Source organism: Myotis lucifugus, unplaced genomic scaffold (genome assembly GCF_000147115.1).
Source record: "Myotis lucifugus unplaced genomic scaffold, Myoluc2.0 scaffold_14, whole genome shotgun sequence".
NCBI classification, from domain to species: domain Eukaryota; kingdom Metazoa; phylum Chordata; class Mammalia; order Chiroptera; family Vespertilionidae; genus Myotis; species Myotis lucifugus.
In genome coordinates this window covers 9651466-9679106 of record NW_005871062.1, presented here as the reverse complement: position 1 = coordinate 9679106, position 27641 = coordinate 9651466, and the positions used below count along the sequence as shown (strand labels likewise).

Genomic DNA, 27641 nt, shown 5'->3' with positions numbered 1-27641 from the left:
CAAGTCCAGGAAGCGCAGAGAACCCCAAACAAAAGGAATCCAAAGAGGACCACACCAAGACACATCATAATTAAAATGCCAAGAGCAAAAGACAAAGAGAGAATCTTAAAAGCAGCAAGAGAAAAAAAAGTCAGTTACCTACAAGGGAGTGCCCATACGACTGTCTGCTGATTTCTCAACAGAAACTATGCAGGCCAGAAGGGAGTGGCAAGAAATATTCAAAGTGATGAATGCCAAGAACCTACAACCAAGATTACTTTTCCCAGCAAAGCTATCATTCAGAAGTGAAGGTCAGATAAAGAGCTTCACAGATAAGAAAAAGCTAAAGGAGTTCATCACCACCAAACCAGTATTATATGAAATGCTGAAAGGTATCCTTTAAGAAGAGGAAGAAGAAGAAAAAGGTAAAGATACAAATTATGAACAACAAATACACATCTATCAACAAGTGAATCTAAAAATCAAGTGAATAAATAATCTGATGAACAGAATGAACTGGTGATTATAATAGAATCAGGGGCATAGAAAGGGAGTGAACTGACTATTCTCGGGAGGGGAAAGGGGTGTGGAGGGTGCTGGAAGAGACTGGACAAAAATCGTACACCTATGGATGAGGACAGTGTGGGGGGGGGGGTTAAGGGCAGAGGGTGGGGTGGGAACCGGGTGGAGGGGAGCTATGGGGGGGGGGAGAGGAACAACTGTAATAATCTGAACAATAAAGATTTAATTAAAATAAATAAATATATGGACTTACTTTGGAAACCCAATATGTAAATGTAAGGTAACACAGTGATTACTGTTATTCTTTGCACTCTCTTCTGATACATCCCTAAGAGCATAGGCCAGTGGAGCACACCACTATAGGAAGTGTGTGTATGCCCCCAAACCCAGGAGGGCCCATTGTGCTAGTCTTCCCTCCTCTTACTTTCCGACTGGCAATCAGAAGGCTTTATGTGATGAAACCCTATATGCTCACTTTGGAGCGACTGAAGGCATGTAGACCTTTTCATTGCTGGGTGTTGTGTTTGCACAGTTATTTACACCACCTAGCAACGTGGCCCAAGACAAACAGTCCGTATTAGCTACACAGTGACTTGCCATACCTGTGATTGCTCTGTTAATGTAACAGCAAACATTTACTATATGTAGAAGATGGCATACCCCTCCCTCCCCCTTTTACTGTTTAATTAATTTCTTTCTCTACTGGCTTTATGGTCTCTAGAACTAATCTGTAAAACGAGAGAATCTTACAATTGAAAGACATAGAAGAGGTCATTTGGTTCCATCATCTTTACCAAAGCAGGAGTCTTATCATTTCTCTGATAGATTGGGCATTTCCAGCAGTGGGAGAGCTAATCAGTTTTGAGAGATCCTTTTCCTTTGTTAGATGGTTCTGATTCCTTATATTCACATAATTTTTTTAATCATTAAAAGGGATTTTAGAGACCATTCGTCCAGTTCCTTCCGTTTTCAGACGAGGAAATTGAGGCCCACAGAGGTTAGGTGACTTGCCCAAGGCCAAACAACTAATTTATGGCACAGCTGGGACTCCTGACTCTTGGTAGCTTATTTCCAAATCATTAAGCTGCAAAATTACTAAAGTCAGAAAAATTGAATGGTATTAAATGCTATAATGCAGTTATGTAAAGGCTTTAGTGTGCGGCATACTTTAGCATAGCAAATATTTATGTTGTGTTATAGATAAACTTATTTTTACTTTGATGGAGAAAATTCAAATCTTTCCTTTTAATATGTACAAATATTTCCTTAAAGCTTCATGAGAAATACCCTCCTTTCAAAAGGCTTTTTTCCTTTCCTTTTCTTTTTTGAGGGGGAGGGGAAGAAGAATTCATCAATCTGATTCCTTTTTTTTAATTTAAATTCTTTATTGTTGAAAGTATTACATATGTCTGCTTTTTCCCCCATTGACCTTTCCCTGGCCACCCCCACCCCCTAGCACATGCCCTCGCCCGTCTGGTGTCTGTGTCCATTGGTTATGCTTATCTGCATGCATACAAGTCCTTTGGTTGATCATTTACTGTCCCCCACTCCCACCCTGCCCTGCATCAGTTTGATTCTTATATCTAAGAAGTCATATGACCAAAGCAGACACAGAAACACATTTTTCTGCCAGACATGAGGGCCATGGAGTGGACTGGAGCCAGAGGCTTTTTAATATTCCTGTCAGGCTTTGGTCCCAGGCCCGTCAGTGGCAATGTGGATGAGACAGGGGTAGAGCCTGTCCATATGCCATGGGGAATTTGAAAGGTCGCCTGGCTTCTGCCTTCCTTCTGGAAGGACTGCACTTAAAGGGAATCTGTAACCTTTTGTCTTGTGAAATCGCTGGCTGGAAGCCGTGGGGTCACCCCTTACTCTGTGTATGTGTGTGGGGGGGGCGGGGGGGGACAGTGAAGAGGAGGACAGAACACTGGCTATGATGGGAGAATCTGAGAGGGATTTGAGGTATGTGGAAAGACGGGGCGGGGGGGCGAGGGGAGGGCGGGCATTGGAACTGGTGTGATAGAGAGAGCTGACAAGTAATGCTGTTTCTTCTGAGAAACAACCAAGAGCTTTAGAAAGAGAGCCAGGCAGCAGCTTTGAGCCCGTGATCCAATGGGCTACCCTTAATACCTTTTCAGCTGGAGGCGTAAAAATATTTATCTCAGGCTTATCAGATACACCAGCAAGAAAGACATTTTCTCTCTAAATTTCAGACTTTTAGCCTCATATCCTTGTAAAGACAGATGACCAGACTTGTTCCCCAAAAGCAGGAAGCTTCATCAATTGTTATAATCTATTTATTAATCTGTGCACCTCCATTATACGCACACGCCATGGCCTGTCTTCATTTGTGTTTGTGGCTATCTCCCCCTTAGACTTGTGTTCTAAGCAACAGGGACTTTTTAACAAAAATTATCAAATATGTAAGGTATATCAAAAGATAAAGAGGATACCATCCTTACACCTTCATATTCAGTGTGGCTTCTAAGAAGCACTGTACAGCACCTAGCATGCAGCCGGCAGCAGGAAAGGTTGTTGAGTTGCAGCACTAACTCCTTCTTATACTTGTGCAATCATCCTTTCTATCCCTTGCCGATTACGTGGAATCAGAACCATTTTCTCTGGGGGCTAAGTATATGCCAATATACTCTGATAATCATGGAAATAGTAACTGTTCTGCAAGGCCTTTGGGGACAGTGATGCCCACATTAGACAGTTCTCATTGTTGATGGTGTTCGAACTCTGAAGTAGTGAAGTGTTCTATTCAGCAGACTTAAATTTTAAATAAAGGAATGAAATAAAACAGAGGTATACTAGTAAATAGCTAATGGGAATATGGATGTGGCTTTAAATGGTAGAATTAGTTGGCTATCTGTGTTCTCTGTTGCATCCTTTAGCCATTACTGATTTTTTTAAGGAGAATCAAAACTTAGTTCATGGAAGACAGAGGGTTTTGAAGAAAAAGGAACACTGTTGGGTTGAAGAAAGGGTAGGAGGAGATTATTTATGTGTGTATGGGTGTGGTGTCGGGGAGGGTAAGGAGCTTGGTGGTAGATTCAGGAGGGTTGTGAACAAGACAAAAATGAGAAAATAACCCTTAAGAAAAGAATAATACTCATCACCAACCTAAGAATAAAGTGAGTCCATAAAATGTATAACTCTCCTGATGTGAATATAATAATTATGTGAAACTTCCCCCTTATATTTGTCTCCTCAACAATAAGTAGTCCTTTTCCCAGTTTCAGTTTAGCTACTTCCGTATTCAGTTTCAAACAGCCTTGCCTGATGAAGGGTATGCGAAATTCTAAGCCCTAACTGGCTACCTCTTCTCTGCAGTCCCCTAGCCAGTGCCTCTTCTGCTTTGATTAGTGGCAGCATCTCGTCATCCCCACCGGAAAATCCTCCCTCACCATCATGTCCAGTCTATCAGTTCTGTCTTCTAAACATCTCTCAGATTCTTTCCATTCTCTCTGTAGCAGCTTTTTCCCACCCTCCATCCATCTATCGTCTACGGAATCATCTTTCAAATCTAACATGTCACTTCCCTTCACCTCTCCACATTTCCCTGCCCATAGGGGAAAAGAAAGCCCCCTAATCTACCTTTCTAGCCCCATCTTTTACCTCCCTTATCACCTCCTACCAGCCCTGCTGACATGTTTCCCTCTTCCCAAACAACCACGTGATTTCTCTCACACCCATTTGCATTTGTGCAGGGCCTTCCTCTTCCTTATACCCCTTTCCTGCTCATCCCAGACAGCATTTTCCCCTTTTGTGGACTTCAAAAACATGTGCCCATCTCCCCTAGAGAGCTTCTGGTTCTGCATGGTAGTCTTTTATCTGTGTGTTTCTCCTCTTACAGGTTGTGAGCTCCTCCAGAGCAGGGGTCCATTGTCTTGTTCATCTCTGCATTGTCCTTATTGCTTAACACAGAGCCAGCACCCCAGGAGAGGAGCGAAGCAGTAGTTGAATCAGTGGATGAGCTGAATAGAAAATATCTGAGAAGCGACCACCTTCCTCACTAAAATGGGAGTTTGTAGGTGTAGCTTTGTAATTTCGGTGGCACATCTGATAGGTGCCTTTTTCAGATGGCTGTGATGAGAACTGATATGAGAATGTTTATAAAAGTATTTGAATATTTAAGACAATGTGTCAGGCCTAAGGTTTAGGTATTTAGGCAGCATACCAAATCAATCAATCAATCAATCAATCAAACAGTTGTTTAAGCTTTTCTAACTTGTATTTCCTAAGAATAATCCCAGGCACCCATTGAGGCTTAATGTAAGACCTCAAAAAGTATCCTAACTAAATTTTTCTTTCAACTTGTAATTTTCTGATTATTTTTATACACTTGATTTTCTGCACTGTTTTCCTTCTTATTAGGATCATTCTTGTCTCCTGTCTTCTTTTTACCTGGCTGTGCCATCTTTGCAATGATCATATTTGGAGGAAGGAGTCCAAAGCAGCTAAGCCCTTAGCTTGCAGTGAGAGGCGGAGGAGAGTCATCGGCCACCGGGGCACTGTTTGGGTCTGTGCAATTTCATACAAGCACATGCACACCCAATCACATAGCTTCCTGCTAGGTCACCTTCTCTTCTCAGTTTTCATGCTATGGTAAATAATGTCACCTTTCACCACTTTCAAAACATTAAAAATAGATGAAACAGCTTTGAATCTATAGCTTTTTGTTTTGTGTGTGTTATTTTTGCCCAGAGCTTCCCGAATCATAAAGTCCCCTCCAATTGCCAATATTTAAAGTGTGAGAATTTTCCCTAAAACTTCCTGAATTCAGAAATTCAGCAAGGTCTTTAGACGGGGGCGGAGTTAGGAGGTTGCCTGAGAGCTCCCTTTGAAAATCTGGCAGCAGAATCCTTGTCTGGGCTCGGAGCTGCCCTGCTCTGCAGTCCCCTCTATGGACGGCTGCACTGATAGATGGGTTCTCCTAGGGGAGCTTCATGGATCGGCCCTCCACCCATTACCAGGCAGCAGGATTCTAATTTACAGCCCAGATGGTGACTAACTACCCCACCACTCCCTATTTACTTTAGTCAAGTGGCGGAGGTATTAACTATTAAATTGCTTCTTTCTTTTTAAAATAATTGATGCTACTTGCAAAGGGCTTTGTACAAAAACACTTTCACTGATAAAAAGTTGTTTCATCAGAGTGTGAAGAACATGCACTATAATAAAAAATAAACAACCACATCGTCAGGCTTATTTTTCTTGGCCTGCCTTTGTGTGGAAATGAGGTTTTGAGGTACAAATTCTGGAAAGATTACTGAATTTTCAAAGGAGAATTTTCACAGGAGGGTGTCAGCTCTTTCTTCTTCTTGGTTGATTGCTAAAGCTTATGGATCGACCTCTTACATGAAAACCCACAATATTTGTACACCAGGTTCCTGCCAATAGAACTTATCATTCTTAGCTACTCAATTTTTTTTTTTTGAAAGCTTGAATGTGATAAATAATGGTCAAGGAAGATTTCCCAAAGGCGATGTAGTCCATGCCCTTCTGGATAAGTCATACTTGCAAAGAGCTATATTTTACTTAGAACCTCTTACTATAAGTGTTGCTTTTCTGGAATATTTGGGAATCTGACCCTGTATGGAGAGGTACTCTAAAAACTCTCCTGGGAAAGACGCTACTGTATTTGCTTTGAGGGTATTGTTGAGCTATTTTACCATTTTGTACGAATCAGTGGAAGGCTTGGGCCTCTCAGGCTTCAGTACGAACTGCTTCTTCTGGACTATCGGCATGTTTTTATATTTTGTGAATAATTAATTGGTTTTTTATCTACACAAAGTTCTGGTCCAAATTTGCGGACCATCTTTAATGGTCATTAGCATACAATAGGATTGTTTTTGTCTGCTGGTATTTACCTTGGGTTTTTCTGTTTTGTTTTTGGCATTTTATTCTTATTTTCCCTTCTCCTATTTACCTACTGTGTGCATTTTTGTCAACAGCCTTGAGTCATTTTTAGGACAAAGTCCAGGTGTCTGTCTCCTAATATGTATTTGTTTATTGAAATACATTTAAGACATTGAGCTTAATTATAGTCAGTCTCAAATAAAACCATGATATTATTACTTTTGAATTTTAGTAGGTAGCTGTGTTTCTGAACTCGTAAGGTCTTTAACAGCTTCCCAATGTGAACCCTGGACAGCATTCATTAGACAGGATGTGGAGGCCAGATGACGCCGAGAGTCTTACTGTGTAATTTAATCCTGGGTGCCGTGTTGTTTGGCTTCACTGGACACCGAGTGTGCATATATAATTATGTGCGCATGTGTAAAAAGCCCAACCCTGATAGGAGAGAGAGGGAGAAACATCATTAGCAGAGATTAGCTGTGTCTCTCCAGCTGGGCAGCGTGCCTCTGAATTCCAAGGGCTTTCCCCAGTGTAAATTATGAGACTGACTCAGCTGCTGCTCAGTTCCCCTCTGGCTGAACTGCGTTTGCTAATGCGGTTAAGCTGTGGCTCGAGAGGCAAAGTGTCTTGAGGTTCTAGAGATGTCTTCTTGTAAAAAGAAAAACTTCCCTCCTTCTCACATTCCCAGGATAGTGGTACATAGTCTTCTCAAATCAGAGGTAAAAAGGCAAAATGGGGAAAAACACAAACCGTGTGCCAAACTTCAGCTACATGTGCAGCACTTTGGAAATTAGCAGACTGGATTGATTCCTGTTCAGTTAAGGCCGTGGTTCTCAACCTTGGCTGCACATTAGAATCACCTGGGAATCTTTTTAAAATCTCTTTAAAAATCATCGGAGGATGAGGCCCAGAAATCAGGATTTTAAAAATATTCCCAGGTGATTCTAAAGTGCAGCTCAGCTGAGAGTCTGACTGGATCTGCTGCTGCTCTGAAATTGGTGACGTCTGAGCAAATTAACCCCACTTTGCACTCTGAACCCAATCCTAGTTCAAGGCCACAAGAAGGTCTTGTCTGAAGTTCTTTATCAACGACAGTACACTGATATGAAAACTTACATCTTTGTAATATAGCATGAAGCGCGAGGCTTAGCATACTACACATATCAATCGGCTGAGTAGAGTTCACAGCTTTCCATTTTTTAATTATGTATGTGTGTTGTACTAATCATCCATTCAAAAGGCATGGTGTCTTCTCTCTATGATTTTATTGACTAAGATAGCCAACTTATGGATATAGATGAGCCCAACAGTCAATTTATCGATTGAAGGTCAGGGGAGATGAATTAAATACATAGATAAGATAGGAACTGTAATTAAGTGATTGCTTTAAATCTTTTTTTAAAAGTCATTACCAGTTTTTTCTTACCAATCCTATTAACAAGTAACAAAATTGTCTGACCCAAGTGGGATTTTATCCCCCCTCCTTCGTTTGCTATTCCTTTGGGGGAAATATTAATAGGTTAAGGAATAGGGCTAAAATATATAGAACAAGGAAATCAGATAGTAATGGGTCATCCACTGACCAATTTTCAGGACTGTAAAATGCCCAGCACAGTACCTGGGCACTCAGTCACCATCAATATTAGCAGCAGCCATAGTAGCTATACTTACACTCAGCATAAATAGCAGCCCAAATAATGCATCAATTTAAGATTAAATACTGGATGTGGATGAGAAAATATTACCTTACCTCCTAACGTGAAGCCTTTATGAAGAGGGAAGATTTTAAATACAAAAGATTAAGGAGAGGGAGACTGAACTTTCAGTGGCAGAACAGCATTGTAAGAACAGGTGAAGGATTTAGCACTTCCCTAAACAGCAGTTCTTAACCTATGGGTCTCGACCCCTTTGGGGGTCGAACGACCCTTTCACAGGGGTCACCTAAGACCATTGGAAAACACATATATAATTACATATTGTTTTTGTGATTAGTCACTATGCTTTAATTATGTTCAATTTATAACAATGAAATTTGGGGTCACGGGTCGTGGCATTAGGAAGGTTGAGAACCACTGCCTAAGAAGGACTCTCTTCTAGTTACCATTGCTAGCAAGGCAGAAAGGAAGCACACCAGTGGGATGGGATAAATTCTGGGGGTAGACTGGTGCCAAAATTCACACTTGCATGTGAGAACTGATTTATACATATCAGGCTGTAGAAACCGGGTGGCTTGCCATTAAAAGTTAGAGCTGGGCCCTAGCCGGTCTGGTTCAGTGAATAGAGCGTCGGCCCGAAGATTGAAGGATCCTGGGTTCAATTCTGGTCAAGGGCACATACCTCAGTTGCAGGTTCCCCGGCCCCAGTTGGGGTGTATGCAGGAGGCAACCAATCGATGTGTCTCTCACATCGATGTTTCTCTCTGTCTCTCCCTCTCGCTCCCACTCTCTCTAAAAATCAATGGAAGAATATCTTCAGGTGAGGATTAACAACAATAACAAAAAAGTCAGAGCTGGCAATCAAGCCAGTTTAGAGGGTATAACCTGTGCCACTGCAAGGGTCCTGTGCTCGGTTTAACGCTCTGCTGTCTCTACCTTAAAATTCTTAATTGCTCTTGAACATGGAGTCTTGCGTTTTTATTTTTGTGCCAGCCTTGCAAATTTTGGAGCCAGTCCTATTGACAATATACAAATTGTCATAAGCCCTTAGACCAGCGGTTCTCAACCTGTGGGTCGCGACCCCTTTGGGGGTCAAACAACCCTTTCATAAGGGTCGCCTAAGACCATCGGAAAACACATATATAATTACATATTGTTTTTGTGATTAATCACTATGCTTTAATTTGTTCAATTTGTAACAATGAAATTGGGGGTCACCACAACATGAGGAACTGTATTAAAGGGTCGAGGCATTAGGAAGGTTGAGAACCACTGCCTTAGACGGTATTCTCACTGGCACGTATCTCAGTATGTTGACTGTTTCCTGTGGCATGCACCCTTTTGGGAAAGGCCAGCATGTTTATTCCTTCCTGGATACTGTTAGACTTCTAGAATTGTTATTGAAGAATGTGTTTGTGCCGGTTAATGGCTTAAGGGAAACTCTGCCTCAATTTTATGTCCCAGACAATGCTATTTTGCTAATAAGGTCTATATGCATTATTTAATGTAACATCATGATTTCAGAAACTACATATTCTGCTCATTCCAATTACTGTGGTCTTGAATAAGTTTCCTGATCATTGCATAAGTAATGAGTAATAGTTTTTATGAAGTCAGATCCTTCTCCTCAAAGAAGAGACTTGTTAGCCCAGCATTCAAAACCTTTCATGATGTGACACCGCCCTATACTTAGAGCTGTGCTTATCACTGCCCTCCACGCACCTGATGTTCCAACTATTCCAGGCTGCTTACTATTTCTGGAAAACGCCATTTTTGTCTCGCTCTCCATTCTTTTCTTTTTAACTTCTTTTTTTATAAAAATGAATGCCCTCTTCTAAATACCGCGCTTGCCACCCCCGTCTTCCTCCCTTTCTCCACTGCTGTGACTGTCGCTCTTCCTTCAAGTCCCACTTTGTTGCTCGAATGTCTCTTCCTCTATGAAGTGTTCTCCTGATATTCTCCATTACAGTTAGTTACTGCCCTCTCTGCTGTGCCATGGCTCGTGACACTCCTAAAGGCTTACTTAATTCTACACTTCATGATAGTCACTGTTTTGTTGACTCTCGGTTGTGTGCTCCTGGAGCTTAGGACTGTCTACGTCTCTATTCCATCATCCACGGCATCATTACACGATGTGTGGCACATGCTCAGTGCATGTTTACTGAGGGAGTGTCTTTGTCCATTCGGGCTGCAATAACAAAATACCACCGACTGGGTAGCTTATAAACCACAGAAATTTATTGCTCACAGTTCTGGAAGCTGGAAGTCTGAGATGAGGGTGCCAGGTGATTGGATGAGGCCCTGTTCTAGGTCACAGGCTTCTCATTGTACACAGTGGAAGGGCAAGGGCTCTCTCCAGAGCCTCTTTTATAGGGCACGAATCCCATGTATGGGGGCTCCATCCTCATGACCCAAGTACCTCTCATAGGCCCCACATACTAATACCTTTGGGCGTTAGGATTTCAACCTATGACTTTGGAGGAGACACAAACATTTAGACCATAACAGTGAGGGAATTGGAAGGACTACTCTAGTTATCTGGTACATTTAAACCACTTGGTTGTAATTCTCTAAAATGAAATAACCAGTTACCATCAGTTGATCTTATTGGAAATCGTTTTGAGTTTGAGAATTATTTGTGGAAGAGAGAGGTAATAAAAGCAAAGTTGTTCCTAGGAATGAGGCCCCCTAGAGTTGTATAATGTTTGATCCTGGGTGAAAGAGTAGTGGAAAAGTTAAAAAAGACTGGAGGGCCCCAGATTAGTCAGGGAACATTACCCAGAACATTTTGAAGTCAGAAAAACAGGAAGCTTAGGATACCACTTGACTCTCAATTTAGCCATCCCTAGCCAGCAATTTAGTTCTCAACTTTTCTTTTTTGTAGCACCTTCCCTTAATTAAAGTATAATGCCATGTCAAGAAAAGGTTTGAAATAAAGCCAGTAACGTGGTAGGAGTATGCTAAATACATTTTTTATTCTAACATTTTGACTCTGAAACTAAATGCCAGCTATTGAGAAATTTTAGGCTTTTCTTTTTATTCTGCCTAGGCTGTGTGAGTAAGGAGACAGTGAAAAAAGAGAATAAACCAGAATCTGAATCCACTGGGGTCAAGAAGTAGACTTTTCTTGAGCTTCTCTGTGACCATAGCCAATCATGCCTTTAATTTTGTCCCATGGGATTAGCTATATTAGGCCAAAGGAAAAAGCCACTAATTCCAAAACCTGGATTGTCAAAGGTTAATTTCTAAGTCACTGGTACAATTGGTGGACCATCCTAGTCCTATTGCCATTTCAGTGAGTATGAGAAGAAGACCATTTAGTAGACTAGGTAGGACTCTGTGATTCCTCATAGGTATGTAATGATTTATTTTCATATTTTAAATTTTAGTGCTCAACTCATGTCAGATTAGTGAGGTTGGATGGATGCCCCATTTCGAAACCCATTCTCACTAGTGAATCTACTTGTTTTTTTTTGGGGGGGGCAAGTAAAAAGGGGGCTCTGTGGAAAAATCTATCATGTGAATTTTGGAAATTATAGAGTGTGGTGGATCATCCCAGAAGAGATGTGTTCCCACAAATTTGTACCCAGTAAAATAAAGGTAAAAAATTAATATTGAAAGCATGCCTGAAAAGGAAAAGAAAATCATAAAAGGATAATAGAAACACTACAGAGTTTATGAGAAGGACACTTTGCTTTGCCTCAATAAGCGTGGGAAAGAATTCATGAGCCAATTATGTGTTTATTTGTGAATCCTCAATATATAACCAATGTCTCTTTCCTTAACCATTTTCCACCAGCAGACCCTGGATCTCTATCTCAGCCTTTAACTCAACACTTGGTTCTGGGGTGGGAAACTCTAGGGATAGCATTTAGATTCTAAGGCACATGTAATCTTGATTGTCATAAACTCTTACCCATTTTATTCTCTAGGCTTGTGTTTATTATCCTCCATTTAAACATACCCAGAGGTAGCTCTGATTCAAAAGGTGTTAAGGTTCTAAATACAAAGCTAATTCTAATATATACACAAATGAAAAGTTTTAACTGTATAGAAGTTTTAACAATGCTTGCCACAACTTACCCAACTAAGTGAGCTTCGTCTTTATCAAGGACATCCTGGTAAAAGTGTCAGGAAAAGTATCAGTGTCCTGGGAACCCTGCTAGCATTGAAGGAGCCTGTTCTGGCCATTCTACCGTTGCTTGGGGACTTTACCTTCCAAATGGCAATTTGCAGACCTCAGTATTGGACATGGGGGTGTGGAGAGAAAAGCTGTCAGTTCCCTCTCCCCCCACTTGCCCCTGTCAATTATTGTACTATTTCCTGTCCTCGTGGTTTTGTCGTTTCTATAAATGGATTTCATGTATTTGGCTTTTTTCTCTTAGCATTGTGCTTTTGAGATTCATTCATATTGCTATACAGTGGGGCCTTGACTTACGAGTTTAATTCGTTCCGAGACCGAGCTCGTTAAGGAGCTCGTTAACTCAAATTACTCTGTCAACTCAAAGCAAAAAATCGGAGGAGAGACAGCTGGCATCTCAAAAAACTCGTTAGTCGGGACACTCGAGATTCATTCATATTGCTATATCTTTTCTCTCATTTGCCTTGCTTTCATCTTAGTGGAGTTTGGTTGGGGGGAGAGGGGAATCAGAGATAAAATGTCTATGTTCAATCTACCATGTTTAACTAGAAATCTTATTTATCAGTTTTAGAAAATAAATCAGAAATGTGAGTATAGAGTGAAATCTTCCAATTTTGCAGTTGAAATCAAACTTATTTCAGATGTCAAGGAAACGAAGAGAAACCATTTGAAGATTTCAGGTCTTATTTATAGTAAACACTCAATAAAATGCCTGTTAGTTTGATTTGAATCTACAACAACCCCCAAAAGGGAGTTTTATATTATCTCCAGTGTACAAATGTATTTATGTAACTTGTTGAAGACTTCACAGCTGGTAAGTTGCAGAGCCAGGATTCAATGAGGTCTTTCTGACTTGAAACCCCAGATTCTTTCCTGTTACAACACATCATAAGCATAATGTAATCAACATGGGGAAACAACTGTTTACACTATCTTGGCCTTCATTACGGTCTGGTTCATTATGATTCTGGGAGGAAATTTGACATAATGGTAGGTTATTCACTGATGACATTTGCTCAGTGTGCTGTGTGTGGCCAACTCACTAATGTGTTGGGCATCATCAGAAGGGGTCTAGCACTGAAATAGGAAAGTTTCCTCTCTTTAATCCACCACGAGGGAACAGTGACATTCAGAGCAAAATTCTGGGAAAGGTGAAGTGAAGTTGGAGATGGATCAGCAAGAACAATTGAAATTATTCAAGGGATGTGTGCCCTGCCTTAGGAATGCAGCCTGGAGCTTTGAAGACCCATCAGTGTTAAAGAAAAAAGTTGATATTTATAAAATCATTGTGTACAAACACTGGAATTCTAGACTTTAAGAACATCAGATACTTTTAAATTTTGAAAAGGCATTTTTTTACCTTAGTTTATTAATTCATATGACCTTTATTAATGTCAGGTTCCACGCTAGGTATTAAGAAAAACAGTACTAAGATAGTTCCTACCTTCAGCAAGCTTCTCTTCTAGTGAGAGAAACACATGTGTTGTAGAGATCATCTACAATATTAAATGTTAGTGATAACATACAGGCATTAAGGTTTAATATAAAAATAAGTTCAGCACATGAATAAAATTCTTTAGTGGATTGTGAAGAGAAGCAAGTGATGTTTATGGTATATCCATTCCTTTTGGAAGCAGAAGTTACAAAAAAACAATGACATCCCCTCCAAGGCTATTGTCAGAGGCAGCGAGCCAGGCTAAATGGACCACTGTCATTTCATAGGTTCTTCAGGTAGAGTTGTCTCTTCTTATCCTCACTTTACAGAGTGTTGTGACTATAACTCATGCTATGCTTTTAAAAACAGCTAGACATACTTTATATAAATTTGTAAGTAGTTATTTAGAACCAGACTATGAGGGGAAGAAACATTCTCACACTGTCGTAGACCATGTACCAACCCTCAGAGTTCACTCATAGGAGGAGTCTTCAAGCCTTTGTACATAACCTTTGAACAAGCTTGGTTATCTGGTTCTGGGTCCAGAACAAATTATAAAGACACATTAATTACTCAAGCAGATTTACTAACAGCTATGAGAAGTCATGGCTAATGAGTTGACTAATGGCTTTATATTGAGACAGAAGAAAATTTAAATTAACAAACAAGTACAATAATAAAAACTCATTAGCATTTACAAGGATTTTGCAAACAGATTTGTCAGTGTTACTTCAAATAGTCACTTCTACTGGAAATTTTAAAATGTTAACTTTTTAAAAAAATAGGATTTATATGCAAATTTTTAGGAACATGTGTACTGAAAATATGTGTGCATGTAGTGAGTTAAAATTATAATTTCTGGCGCGGCTAGTGTTACTCAGTGGTTGAGCATTGACCCATGAACCTGGAGGTCATGGTTTGATTCCGGGTCAGGGCACATGCTTGGGTTGAGGGCTTGATCCCCAGTAGGGGGTGTTCAGGAGGCAGCTGATCAATGATACTCTCTCATAATTGTGGTTTCTCTCTCTCTCCCTCTCCTTTCTCTCTCTGAAATAAATTAAAATAAATAAATTATAATTTCTGAAGGGAGGCAGCTAAATATGTCTTTAAATTCCATCCTCTGTAATATTAATCTTTTTATTGAGGCACTACATACTGTTTTCTATCACAAACAGTTTGTTATTCTACATTTATTTTTTCCATTAGAACTGTCTTGTATATTTATAATTTTTTAACACTTAGAATAAATATTTAATATTAATTGATGTTCTTCCTAGTCATCCTCATCTTAGATGGGACTTATCAAGGTTCCTTTAGTAGTCTGCAAATTTCAGCTATATATTGAGAGTATAAGCAGAAAATATACCAATGAATAATTAACTAATGGGTTTGGATTACTCTCTAGCACAAAGTCAAATTCACATTCCAAAACAGTGACAAGAGACAGGTGAAAAATGTTGGTCTTTGCCAATTTCCTTTTGGTAAAGTTCAAAATGTTCATCACACATTTTTAAGGATATCATCTTGATTGAATCATTACCTTAAAAAATTAAAACTTAGGACTGCTTCTGTGAGCAAAAACAATGTTAAGGAGAAATGTAAAAGTCTAAAGCAATGGGATCTTTCACTAATATGGTTTTAATTACTTCACTATTAAAACTGGGCATTAGATCCAGAGTCTATAGGTCCTTGTTCCTCCTGGAGTTTTTATCCTGGTTATCTGTAATACAATCTTCTCTGGGAAGTAATAAGAGCTATTGCTGATTTGATAGATATTTCTTTTTATTTACTCTTCCCTCCATTAGCCTTCCCTAGTTTTTTGCCTTTCACCTACACTAGTACTGTGATTAGGAACTTCAAGGAAGGGTAATTATGAGAATAGCAATAATCCAATTGCAATTTTAAAATTTTCCACAGATGAGTGTTGAAACTACTTAGGTATTTGAAAATAATTTCTTGGCTCTTCTCATGGTTTTAGATACCTGGCTATGGCCCCTTGAAAATCCTATTTTAAAAATCTCTGCTTTGCCCAGCTGGTGTTGCTCAGTGGTTGAGCATCAAGCTATGAACCAGGATGTCACAGTTGGATTCCCAGTCAGGGCACATACCTGGGTTTCGGGCTTGGTCCCCAGTAGGGGGTGTGCAAGAGGCAGCCAATCAATAATTCTCTCTCATCATTGATGTTTTATCTTTCTCTCCCTCTCCCTTCCTCTCTGAAATCAATAAAATATATATTTTTAAAAATCTCTGCTTTAATTTGGTTCTGACAAACCATGGTTAGAATAAGCTATACTTTAGTCATTTCATCTACAGATATTCCTAAAATTTGGTAACAGACCTGTTATTTTAAAGGAAGTAATGGAGTTCTATACATTTAGCAAATCCCCATATACAAAGGGAAGCCACAGTTTTTATGAATCTTCACAACAACAAAAATCTATTAATATGAATAAAGCATGTAGAGCACCGCTGTCCTATAGAACTCTCTGTACTGATGGAAAGGTTGTATTTTGCACTGTCCAATATGGTTGCCACCAGCCACACAGGGCTACTGAGCACTTGAAACAGACTAGTGCAACTGAGGAACTGACTTTTTTACTTAATTTAATTTTAAGTTAAAACCACATATGGCTAGAAGCTACCATATTGGACAGTGCAGATATAGGGGCTTAATGTTAAAACAGAACAAAGTAAACCCCACAGAAAGTGGCATATTTTAGAATTCTCCACTTATTTTTATTTGTTGCTAGGAATTTTTACCTTTCATCCTAAGTATAGAACCGAAGTTCAAGGTAAGATGTGAGTCTAGTCCTAATTAAGTGGAAGCCCTTTATAATATTGATAGTAGGGTCTTGTGACTAAGGGTGCTGGCTCGGACTTGTACTCAGGCTCAGGCTCTGGAACTGAAGTGGAACTGGGTCCAACCCTGTCTTCACCACTTAGTAGTTGTAGGTCAGTTATTTAAACTTTGTGCCCCAATTTCTTTATCAATCATTATCAGGATTGATATGATTAGAGAAGTTAATACAAGAAAAGTGTTTAGAGCAGTGAGTGGCAATAATCCCAGTAAATGTTAGCTATTGTTATTAATATATTACTTATTCCATTGCTCTGTGTGTGTGTGGGTGCATGCATGCCTGTAAAATTCTCCCACCTAAAAAGTACATTGCATCATATTATATCAGGTCCTGTACTAGGTGCTGAGGCCAGATAGTAAGAAAAAGAAGAGGGACAAGATACAGAGATAAGAAATACTTGGATTCTACTTCCAGTAAATTTATAAACTAATGAAAATTAGTTTATTTCTCTTGAAAAATAGAAGGTATGAAGCTAACAAGTACTAAGGATTCACTGTGTATTGTATAAGTATGTTATATATGCTTTATCTCATGTAATTATCAAATCTATTCTATGAGGTGGATTCTGTTATTATTGCCCAATTACAGATAATGAAATTGAGACTTAGAGAGAGAGTAAGGTCAAGTTAATGACTAATATTTGAATCCAGGTCTATCTTCCTCCAGTGCTTCCCCTCTTAGACCCTCACAATATTGTTCTCTATATGATGAAGTGTATAGAAATTTCTGAATTGATGGACTGGGAAACAATATTAAAGTTTGTGTTATAGCCCAGATTTTTAAACATAGTTTTAATTTTAAATAATTTCAATTGTCATTTTAATTGTTCTCCTGAACTGTATGTCTTAAAGAGAGTCATAGATTTCCAAAAAGAGAGGGAAAGGGCACAAAGTAACAGGAAAGGAAAAGAAGAAAAGGGACTAGCATTTTCAGAGTGCTTACTATATACTTGATACTTGTATTAGGGGCCCACTCAAGTTCCTAATTCTATATAGTCTATAATCCTCCCTTTTTTTAAAAAAAAAATTAGGGTATGTCTCTATCTTCTCCTTTTTTTTATGAATAGATGGCACAATTCCTAAAGATAATACTTTACCAAAGGTTGTTTTTGTGATTCTAAATGCAAGTTTTTTAGTGTCTTAGCATGTACTACATCTGGACCTTAGAACTTGGAAATAATCAAAACACTTAGATATGCCCTGTCTCTTCATCTGTCTTGAGTTTGTTCTCTTAGTCACAATTATTCTACCTTTTCCCACTTGAATACAAATTTTACTAGTAGAAAAGGTAAAAACAAAACAGGAGTTGTCAGCTTTTGTTTCCTCATTGTCATCTGTTTTTTATTCATGTTCTTTTCATTTTGAATTTATAATTATTATTCAATTTGTTTGCAAGCTGCAGCACATACTGACAAGTAGGTTTCCTAACAATGCCCTTAACATCTCATATCATTTGTCATATATGCAAATGTAGGTAAATTGGCTCATTAGTCTATGTGTTTAAAGCAATAAAGATTTGGTTTGAAAATTTCTGATTAAACAAGTAATGCATGCTATTAATAAAAATTTAGGAAAATGGAGACAATTTAAAAGAACAACAGTAATAACCACTGTTGACCATTTAAACCAATTTTTCTGTTTTCTTGTAATGCTTAAATAATTATTTTTACACTCATTAATATTTGTATGTTTAAAGGCAATAGGTCTGTATCTTATTTTTAAGACACTTTAAGTGAATTTATTTAGTTACTGATTTTCTTCTTCATATGGCAAGTCAGAGACAGGTCAGGAAATTTTGATTCTGTTCTGGAATATTAACACTAAAAATAGTGTACCGGATGGGGCAAAAGTAGGTTTACAGTTGTTTGTATGGAAAATAATATAATAATTAACAAATAATAATGCAAACATAAACTCTGTTTTGTATATTCACAGTTTAAACCTACTTTTCCCCCATGCTGTTTATTATTTATTGTAGATTTATAGAGGTTATAGAGAAATCATTTCTTTGGTCAAGAAATATGTTTAGCCTTTGACTTAAGTTATATATGAAATCTCACAAATTTCTACTTCTTGATAAGTTTATAATTATGACTATGAAAATGAAGTATCTTCATTCATTTTAAAGCCTACATTTTAAACATATCTAAACTTCAATCATGGTTGTATTTATAAGTATTAGTATGCAGAAGGTGATCCATCAACATGGAGAATTTGCCTTTTTGTAATTTTTATTTTTTGCTGGCTCCAGCATACTTCAATATTAATAAACATTCAGAATCTTAACCAAAAATATAGGTATATGGTAAGTACTGAATCAGTATTTTTTGAGTGCATGTTTTTTAAGTGAAATGTTATAAAGATGAGATGAGGTAGGTGAGTGGGTTTGGTTGATGGGAGGTTATAATTATCCTCTCAAATAGAACTTTTAGTAGATGGTTATAGTTATAAGAGCAGGTGAGAGATAAAAGCATGATCATTGGCCACTCTTTTGATCTGATTTTAAATAACTTAGAATTTTAATTCCATTAAAAAGCTATCTAATGTTTTTCAAAATTCCAAGCAAGATCTTGGTGATAAACCTCTATCCTGGGAAGATCACTTTATGTTATTACTGTGAACAAGTAACTTAATCCCAATTTTAAGATGGAAATGATGCCCTAATAGCAGAAGTCTCTTATGCTTGAAATACTACTATATGTATTTTAAAGAAATGACCAAGAGGTTAGGGTAGCAGGACTGTGTTTAATTTAAGGCAAGAAAATCCCAAATAAAGAGAAGACAGCTTGGGAAATTTTCAACATCAATCAAGAAATCTCAGCAATAATGCTTAAATTAAAATGTTATTCAATTTTAGTCACACTGAAAATTTTATCTAAGGGGAAAATTTTTCTAAATTCTTTGATTTACTCATGTTTATAATATAAAACTCAGAATATGATCTATTATAAAATTATCCTCTATTAGCAACATGGGAAAATTTGTGTTATATAATAAACACAAGAATTTGAAGGCCATATGGTCACGTTGCCTCTTCCATTCCTCGTTTTCTCTGTGCTGGATGCGTCTTGGCACAAAGCCAAGGTAATTTCCAGAATTTGGCAGGGCCCTGGCAAATGCACAGCTGCTGCTGTCTCCAGCTCTTGCCTACTCATTTTGCACAAACCGCTCCCTCCTCTCGGTACTGAGAAACTCACCGAGTAAGAGGAGTGTGCCTGGAGGGCAGACGCAGAAGCCCCTCTTGTGCTCCTGGCAGGTTCAGGAGCCCTTGTGAGGTGGCAGCCATATCACCACTCCTGCAGCCCTGCCCACCTCGCCCCTTCACTCCTCTGCTCTTCCTTATCTTTTTCCATCTGACTCTCAATGTTTAAAAATATCATCTCCTTTCCTTTCTATCCCCTTCTAATAAAAACTAACTTTGACTTCTCATGAATTAAAATAGCCGGTCATGCCCAGCCAGTGTGACTCACCAGTTGAGCACCAACCTATGAACCAGGAAGTCATGGTTGGATTCCTGGTTGGGGGCACATGCCTGGGTGGGTTACAGGCTTGATCCCCAGTAGGGGGCGTGCAGGAACAGTTGACTGATGAGTCTCATCATTGATGTTTCTATCTCTTCCTCTCCCTCTCTGAAATCAATTTAAAAATTTTTTTTTAAAGAAGATCCAGTCAATTCCCATGAAGATACCTGAGCAAAATCTGGTCAGGGAGAGTGGGAATGAGAGGACAAAGACAGAGGCAGGGATAGTGGGGCTGCTTGCATTCCCTCCGTTTCCACTTACCAGCTTCTAAACTGTGCAGTGGCCGTTTGTAGGTGTGCACACAAACACAGGTAAAATTTAGATATTTTTATCCTCCTACACTCTCCTTAAATGTAGAGTCAGCTCTGATCATATTGGAATATAGTCATGGCAATGGTTTTTTTCCCTTTGTTCTATGTCTCTCCATTTCTCTGCCTTTGTTCGCTGACAGTGGACTTGGTACAAGCTTCTTTGACCACACTTCTTGGGATGAGGAAGAGGTCACATCCCAGCTCTGCCACTAATTGGTTGTGTTGAGCAAGTCGGCAGTTTCTCTGAGATTTGCTTCTTATATGTAAAACCAGTGGGTTGGACTGTATTCCTCGAAGGTCCTGTTATGCCTTGATCTCTTAAATATCAAATTGCAGGTGATGCCCATGCTGAAGTTCTCTTCTGTACTCATTCCCAGTGCCAGTGGCAACAGGTCTGCTTCCTGTGCACCCTTAACCTCTTGGAAAAGGGAAGAGATTACAAAACAAACACATGTTTTTCTGACTTTTTGTGTGTGAACTCATTCCAATATGATGTCATCAGGGAGAAACTCAGGATAAAAATCAACAGAATAGAAATTTACTAAGAATTAATATAAAGTCCCATAGTTTGATTCAAAGAACAAATTGCACAAATAGGTGTTTGGCTGAAAATCACATATACAGTATGCATTGTCCTCAAGTCTAATGGGAGCCAATAGCATAACGGACACCCTGTGCTGTGTAGGATAACCACAAGTCCCAACGGCAAAGGCAGACTGAAGGAACAGCTGAGGCAGTGGCCAGGTCAGAGAATCTGAAGTCAGCAGTCTTCAAAGAGATCAGGCAGAACAAGGTTGGAGAGACCAAAGGCAAGAGACAGCCAAGGTTGTAGCAGGAGATTAGCAAGAACGCAAAATGAGGGAATCGGTAATGTCAAAACGTAGAGATGAGCACAAAGGGAACAAAGTAGGGAGGATGGGGTGAGGGGAATGGGGGTCCATTCAGCCAACAGCTATTGCTATAACACATAAATCCAGCTTTTCTTTGTCTTTCTCTTTTTCCCCCAACCTTATATTCCCAGGCAGTTGCCCAGCCCTAAAATTTCTCTATGCCCTAAAATTTAAGTTATCAACCCCTTCCATACCCTGGTCTTTTCTTCCTCCCTGCCTTCCTTTCTTCTGTCTGTTCTAAACATATCTTCCTTTCAAAGGTTCATCTCAAGTCCTACCTCTCTCCTTCAGCCCAAGTTCACTACTCCTACCCCCATTATTGTTTTTCTTCTCACAGCTTATTTATCATGGGTGGGGAACAGTCAGGAGGTGATTCCCTTGATGTAATTATTAACTCCTTGACTAGTTTGCTAGCTCTGAAAGGAAGGAATTGTGTCTTACATCTTGCAGAGACTGTTATGGTACAGGAGAGAGTTTGGGGAAAAGGAAAAATAACCTGGTATTCAATCCTGCTCTGTAACCTTTAGCACATACCTGTCTCTAGGCCTTAGTGTCCTTTGAAAAACAGGGACAATGATCCCATGTTTTCTCTTCCTTACACAGGGGACAAACGTTTAGATCAAGATCAGAGGCAACAGTGTTTTTTAACCATGAAGCACTCTTAAGAAAGTAAAGGCCATCGTGTTATTAAAAAGGCAAGGGGGTTTGGAAATCTAAATTTTGAGTTAGATTTTAATTCCTGCTCTACCTCCTACTCCACATATGACCTTAGAAAAGTTTCTTACTTCTCTGTAAAATGACAAGGACTATTAGTGCTGGAGATGGCTTATACATCAATTTGTAAGAGCCAGTTGTCCAATATTGAGTAACTTTGCAAGCAGGTTGTTAAAGTGTTATTAGATTAAAATCTGCCATGATGGAAGTATTTATCCCAGGGAAATTACACACCCTACAAATTGGGTTATTGGGTTTTTTCCCTCTGGAGAGCTGGTTTACCAGCATATGGCTAAATTATGTAAACAGGGCTCTATAAACTATAAAGCTCTTTGTCTTAATCAGCATTAAAAGTAGTAACGGCAACAAGTAATGTTCTGTATCCGCAGAACCTAGCCCATTGCAACACAGCTCTTAGCACATATTTAATAAATACACCTTTAACTTAACTTTGGTTCACCCTTGTATTATTTTGATACTTCTGCCCCTGAGCTAAAGGAGCACCCATCGTTACCTCTCTTCAAATCCTTTCCTACAAAGTGTCTTTTTAAAATCAGATAACAAAAATAAAAGCCTGGTTCCGTTCATGACAATACACAGTAGGCCTTAAAACCTCTATGTCTATAACTGAGCTAATTATCTTCTTTCTAAATCTCCTTTTCTTTTGGTGTTTCCTATCTCAGTTAATGACATGCCCATCTATCCATTACCCATGTAAGTTATCTGAAAGTTATTCCTCTCCCTTTTCCTTACCCACCCCTATGTTTAATCAGTCACTTGATCTTACTAACTCTGCCTCTTAACCCTTTGAGTGCCAACCAATATCCTAGGAACTATGCTAAAATTGCCAAGGCATTTTTGCTGATTTTACAGCAGTTTAGGAAAAAAATTATGAATCGCAAGTAAATGAAGTTACATATTCAAAAACTTAAGGAAACCTTTACTGCATTGACATATTTAGCAATATCATCATCACTAATAAAAGCAGACTTAGAACTGGACGCCATTTCGAAGCTTTGATAGCGCTCCTGGCACTTTTGGCGAAAGACAGGAGGAGCGCGATTGCACTCCCCGGCACTCTAGGGGTTAAATCTACCCCCTCATCTTCATCTGTTTCCTTGTTCATAGACAGCCATCTCCTTACTGTGTCCTCACAGGGCAGAAAAGACAGGGGATACTCTTCGGGGTCTCTTTTATAAGGCCACTAATCCCATTCCTGAGGACTTCACCCTCATGACCCCACCACCAAACATCAACACAATGGGGATTGGGTTTCAACATATGAATTTGGGAGGGACACAAACATTGGGTCTATAGCAACATACTGTATTAATGCAGAATGCTTGGAATATCTCAAAAAACATGACAATATAACCACCGCCACCCCCTCAATCTAACCACCTGGAATTAACTATTGTTAATTCTTTGGATATATCCTTTCAGTCTTTTTTCTTGTATAAGTGTTTATGTATCCTTTTAAATACATTTAAAAACAGTTTATGTAGAATATATTGTTCTAATGTGTTTTTATATTAATATGTCATGAATTTTCTTATGTGAGTAAATGCTCTTCTTCCGCATGATTTTTAATTGCTGCACAATATTCCATCATGTGGATATGCACCACTGTTTAACTAACCTCATTGTTTCAGTGTTTTTATTATTATAAACAGAAGTGTAGTGCGGATGACTGAAGAAAGGGTGATCTCATGTCCTCCTCCTGTTCCCCCAGGTTTTGGAGCCCTCTCTTACATCAGAACTCTATTCAGATAATCCTCTGAGTGTCATCTCAGGGCCTCGGGCACACTCATGGCACGATGGCCGACCCTCAGGAGCACCTGAGCTGCTCCTCCTCCCCACACTTACCCTTGAGTGAAAACAAAACCTTCAATGGACTGCAAGATGAACTCCCGCCCATGGGGAGCCACCCTTCACCCAAGCTCCTTACGGACCAGCAGGACAAGGGGGTGGTGCAAACCGAGCTAACGGAGGGCATGCACAGCCCCATCACCACAACAGTGTTGACAAGTGTGAGCGAGGATTCCAGGGACCAGTTTGAGAACAGCGTTCTTCAGCTAAGGGAACAAGATGAATCGGAAATGGCCGTGTCTCAGGGGAACAGCAACACTGTAGATGGAGAGAGCATGAGTGGAACAGAAGACATCAAGATTCAGTTCAGCAGGTCAGGCGGCGGCAGTGGTGGGTTTCTTGAAGGACTATTTGGATGCTTAAGGCCTGTATGGAATATCATTGGGAAGGCGTATTCCACTGATTACAAATTACAGCAGCAAGGTAAGCTATCATATAGACCTGGGAGGTATTTCTTGTGTAAAGACACCATCATCATTAACTGCATAACCTTTGGCCTGTGGGTAAATTAAAGAACTAGTGCCTAGTGAATACCCATATCAGTTTCCCATAGACCTTCTGAATGGAACAGATTCACATTCGGGTGGATTTTTTTGGTCGAAGCCCATCTTTTGTGGTTGTCCAATCCAATGGTATCCAAAGTAGATTACAGATAAGACGATCATGGTGTTATAAGGAAGAAAATGTTAGAGTTTCTGTTCCTTTCATCTAATCATTTTAACTTTCTATTTTCATGTGTGTTTTTATATAGTTTTGGTATTTTAATAAAGTGCAGATATCTAATTTATAAATAAATCACATAATATTTGCATATTTAAAAATGTTTATTGAAAGTTTATACAGTCAAAAAGTCTGATGGCCACTGGACTGATCCCAAACCAGATGGAAGCCACATGGTACTGCCCTGCTGATTGCAAGCCTGCCTGAGGGTGTCATAAAAGGAATTTATTTCTTTCAGTCAAGATACAGGAAGCCCACAGTTTGAGGAAAGATAAAATATCTAACCATTCTTGAGATGCATCATTATTTCTAGATCCCCCTGCTTTTTAAAAAGTAAAATTTTAACTCCCATCACTGTGTAGCACGTATATTCATATATTCTAATTCCAGCATGATGGTTCTGAAGAGAACACATGGCCCTAGTGTTCTTTATAACTTCACTTATGTTCTTTAAAAGAACATTTTATTTCTGATAGCAAGATATATGTAGAAAATTTGGGACATACAGGTTCCCCCCCTCAAAAAAAAGTTAAAATAATCTGTGATCCCAGTATCCTAAGAATAACCACCATTAATGTTTTTGGTATATATTACGTTAGTCCTTTTGTGTGTGTATGTGTGCCTTAAAAGCAAATAGAGTCATACTGTTTTTCACTTCATAAGGTGAACTTTTTCCATATCATCAAATATACTTTGTCAACATCATTTTTAGTGGCTGCATAATATTAAATCATGTGAACATGCCAATATTTATTTAAGCAACTCTCTATTACTTGGCAATTCGTTTGCTATTTTTGGTGATTATAGGTCACACTGCAATGAACATTTGTCTATTTCTTAATTTTTGCACATATCTTTGATTACTCCTTAGGATAAATTCCTAGAAGAGGAATGGTTGGGTTCAAAGGGTTTGTTGCTTTTAAGGCCTTTGATACATATCTTTGTAGCCTTGTGTAAAAGATTCAGTTGTTATGAGATCTCTCATTTAAAATTTTAGAAGGGAAAAATATGGACCAGAAATAAGATTCTGTTTTATTTCTTTTATAATGAATATTGGACTCTGTGGCCCTCCCTTTAAAATATATTCTTCTCTTTTATCAGGACTATTGACAGCTTTTCCACAACAGCCAGTCGACATTAGTCGCCATTAACCACTTTTCTCATGCATTCTGTTTCTCCTATTTGTGAAATACTCTTCCTAAACCACACCAACCTCTCCCTCTCTACTTCCTCCCCATAAATATATTGGAATCTACTGGTAGATCTGTCAATTCCAGGTGTACTTTTCAGGGTTTGTCAGCCTCCATTCGAGATCCATGTAGAAATTCTCTGCCAGTACCTGGATTTTGTCTGTTTGTCTTTGTGTCTGTCTGTGTCTCTCTCTTTTTCATACATATTCCCATACTCTGCACATTCCACCCCCCACCATGATCTTAAGTTTTCAAGGAAATTAAAAAAGCATTCCTTGTCACACAAAAGCTGGGAACTCCTATGTTAAACAGTCTTTTTTTTTAAAATTGGTAATAAAGATAAGCACAAAGAGGAAAATAAAAATGACCTGTCATCCCACAATCTAGAGATAACAACCCTTAAGTTATTATTTTTTTTTAAAGTTCCCTCTTTGAATAGACACAAAACCTACAAATATCTGCTTATGCTATAAACTATATTTGGTTTTTAGGGTCTTAACTTGTCCAGTCTCATAATTATTTTGGTGGTAAGTTGAAGGTCTCAGGACCCAAATGGAGCATTGAGGTTTAGACATATAAAAGGTATAAAAGACACATTCTGTGTTTGTGAAAAGGAGCCTTTAGATTTTTTTATTGTTCTATAAACTTGTATTTAATTTGTCTTCCAACTGATTATGTGACTTTCAGAAAGGATTATTGCAGGAATAAGTAAGAAACAGGCCCGGTCAGTTTAAGCTCACAAGGACACAGCAGCTGCCTAACTCTTCAGCAGATGATAAGATATCCTGTTGTGGGCTGGTGTTGCCGTGGGCTGTGAGAGATTTGCTAGCCAGAAACTAAGCGTTTCTTCCTTGTCAGCCTGGGATCAGGGAGATTATCTTTAATCCTGGATTACAGTCAACCAAGGGACAGCTCGTGTAACAGATGTGTCCCTGCGGTTGGTACTTATGAGGAAATTTCACTAAATTTTAAAAAAATGTTAATGATGTCCTCATCTGCCGTTTAGCTTGTTGGTAGTGAAGTCCAAGTAAGGTAGCACTATGTGTAATTGAAATCTTTTATTTCCAAATAATTCCCAGTCTCAAAGCAAGTATTGTCATAGGCATGTCTGAATAAACAAAGGAGAATTTATGCATTAAAGTGGGTGGGCATGTGGCTTTTTCTCAGTCTTAAGAATCCTGGTGGATATTGGAACTAAGATAGTAGTCATAGTGATGAGTCAGAGAGAAGATGAAAGCTGGTAAGACTACCAGGGACAGATGTAAAAGCAGCAGAAAGTCTGGGGCTAACCCTGGAGGGAGCACAACCAATTTCCATTATTATGAGGATAGCGATCTCGTTCATCAATGATCTAGGCCCCCAATTTTTCACATTCTTATTGCTGTTTGTTTTTTTCCTGCCATTCTTCTGTCCCTTGCCTCCTTACTAGACATTGACAGGGACTTTGGGACAGGACAAGAAGACTAAATCACATCCATCATTTTACTTTTGGTAATCAGTTCTAGTAAAAAGATGGATGCAAAGGTAGTTGAAATACTATTTTATTTTGCACTCTGTGTTCTTGAATACCAATGCTATCTCCTTTATTTTTCTGTATTAATTGACACTTGGCTGAATAACATAGGCATGAGCTATTGTAGGTAAAGGAATACTTTAGTCCTTATTATAATATCCTCAACTTTTGGTATTTGAGTGCCAATTTATTTATTTCTCATTTTATAAAAATACTTAATAATACACCCTGGCCGGGTGGCTCAGTTGGCTGAGTGTCATCCCATACACCAAAACAGTTGCACCATTCAATTCCTGGTCAGGACACATACCTAGTTGTGAGTTTGATCTTCAGTTGGGGCACATATGGGAGGCAACTGATAGATGTTTCTCACATCGATGTTTCTCTCTCTCTCTCTCTCTCTCTCTCTCTCTCTCTCCATCCTTCTCTCTCTCCCCCCCTCCTCTGTCTCTAAAATCA

The 27641-nt window shown here is 38.9% G+C and overlaps 1 protein-coding gene across 1 annotated transcript in view; it reads left to right on the top strand.

Annotated features, from left to right (window-relative positions):
* The window catches only part of MAP3K13 (mitogen-activated protein kinase kinase kinase 13), an 84765-nt gene that overhangs the window by 18157 nt on the left and 38967 nt on the right, over nt 1-27641 (top strand). Inside the window, exon 2 of the mRNA XM_006084826.3 lies at nt 23623-24182. Coding sequence (XP_006084888.1) covers nt 23708-24182 — 475 coding nt within the window. The 5' untranslated portion in view covers nt 23623-23707. The remainder of the gene's footprint in view (nt 1-23622; nt 24183-27641) is intronic.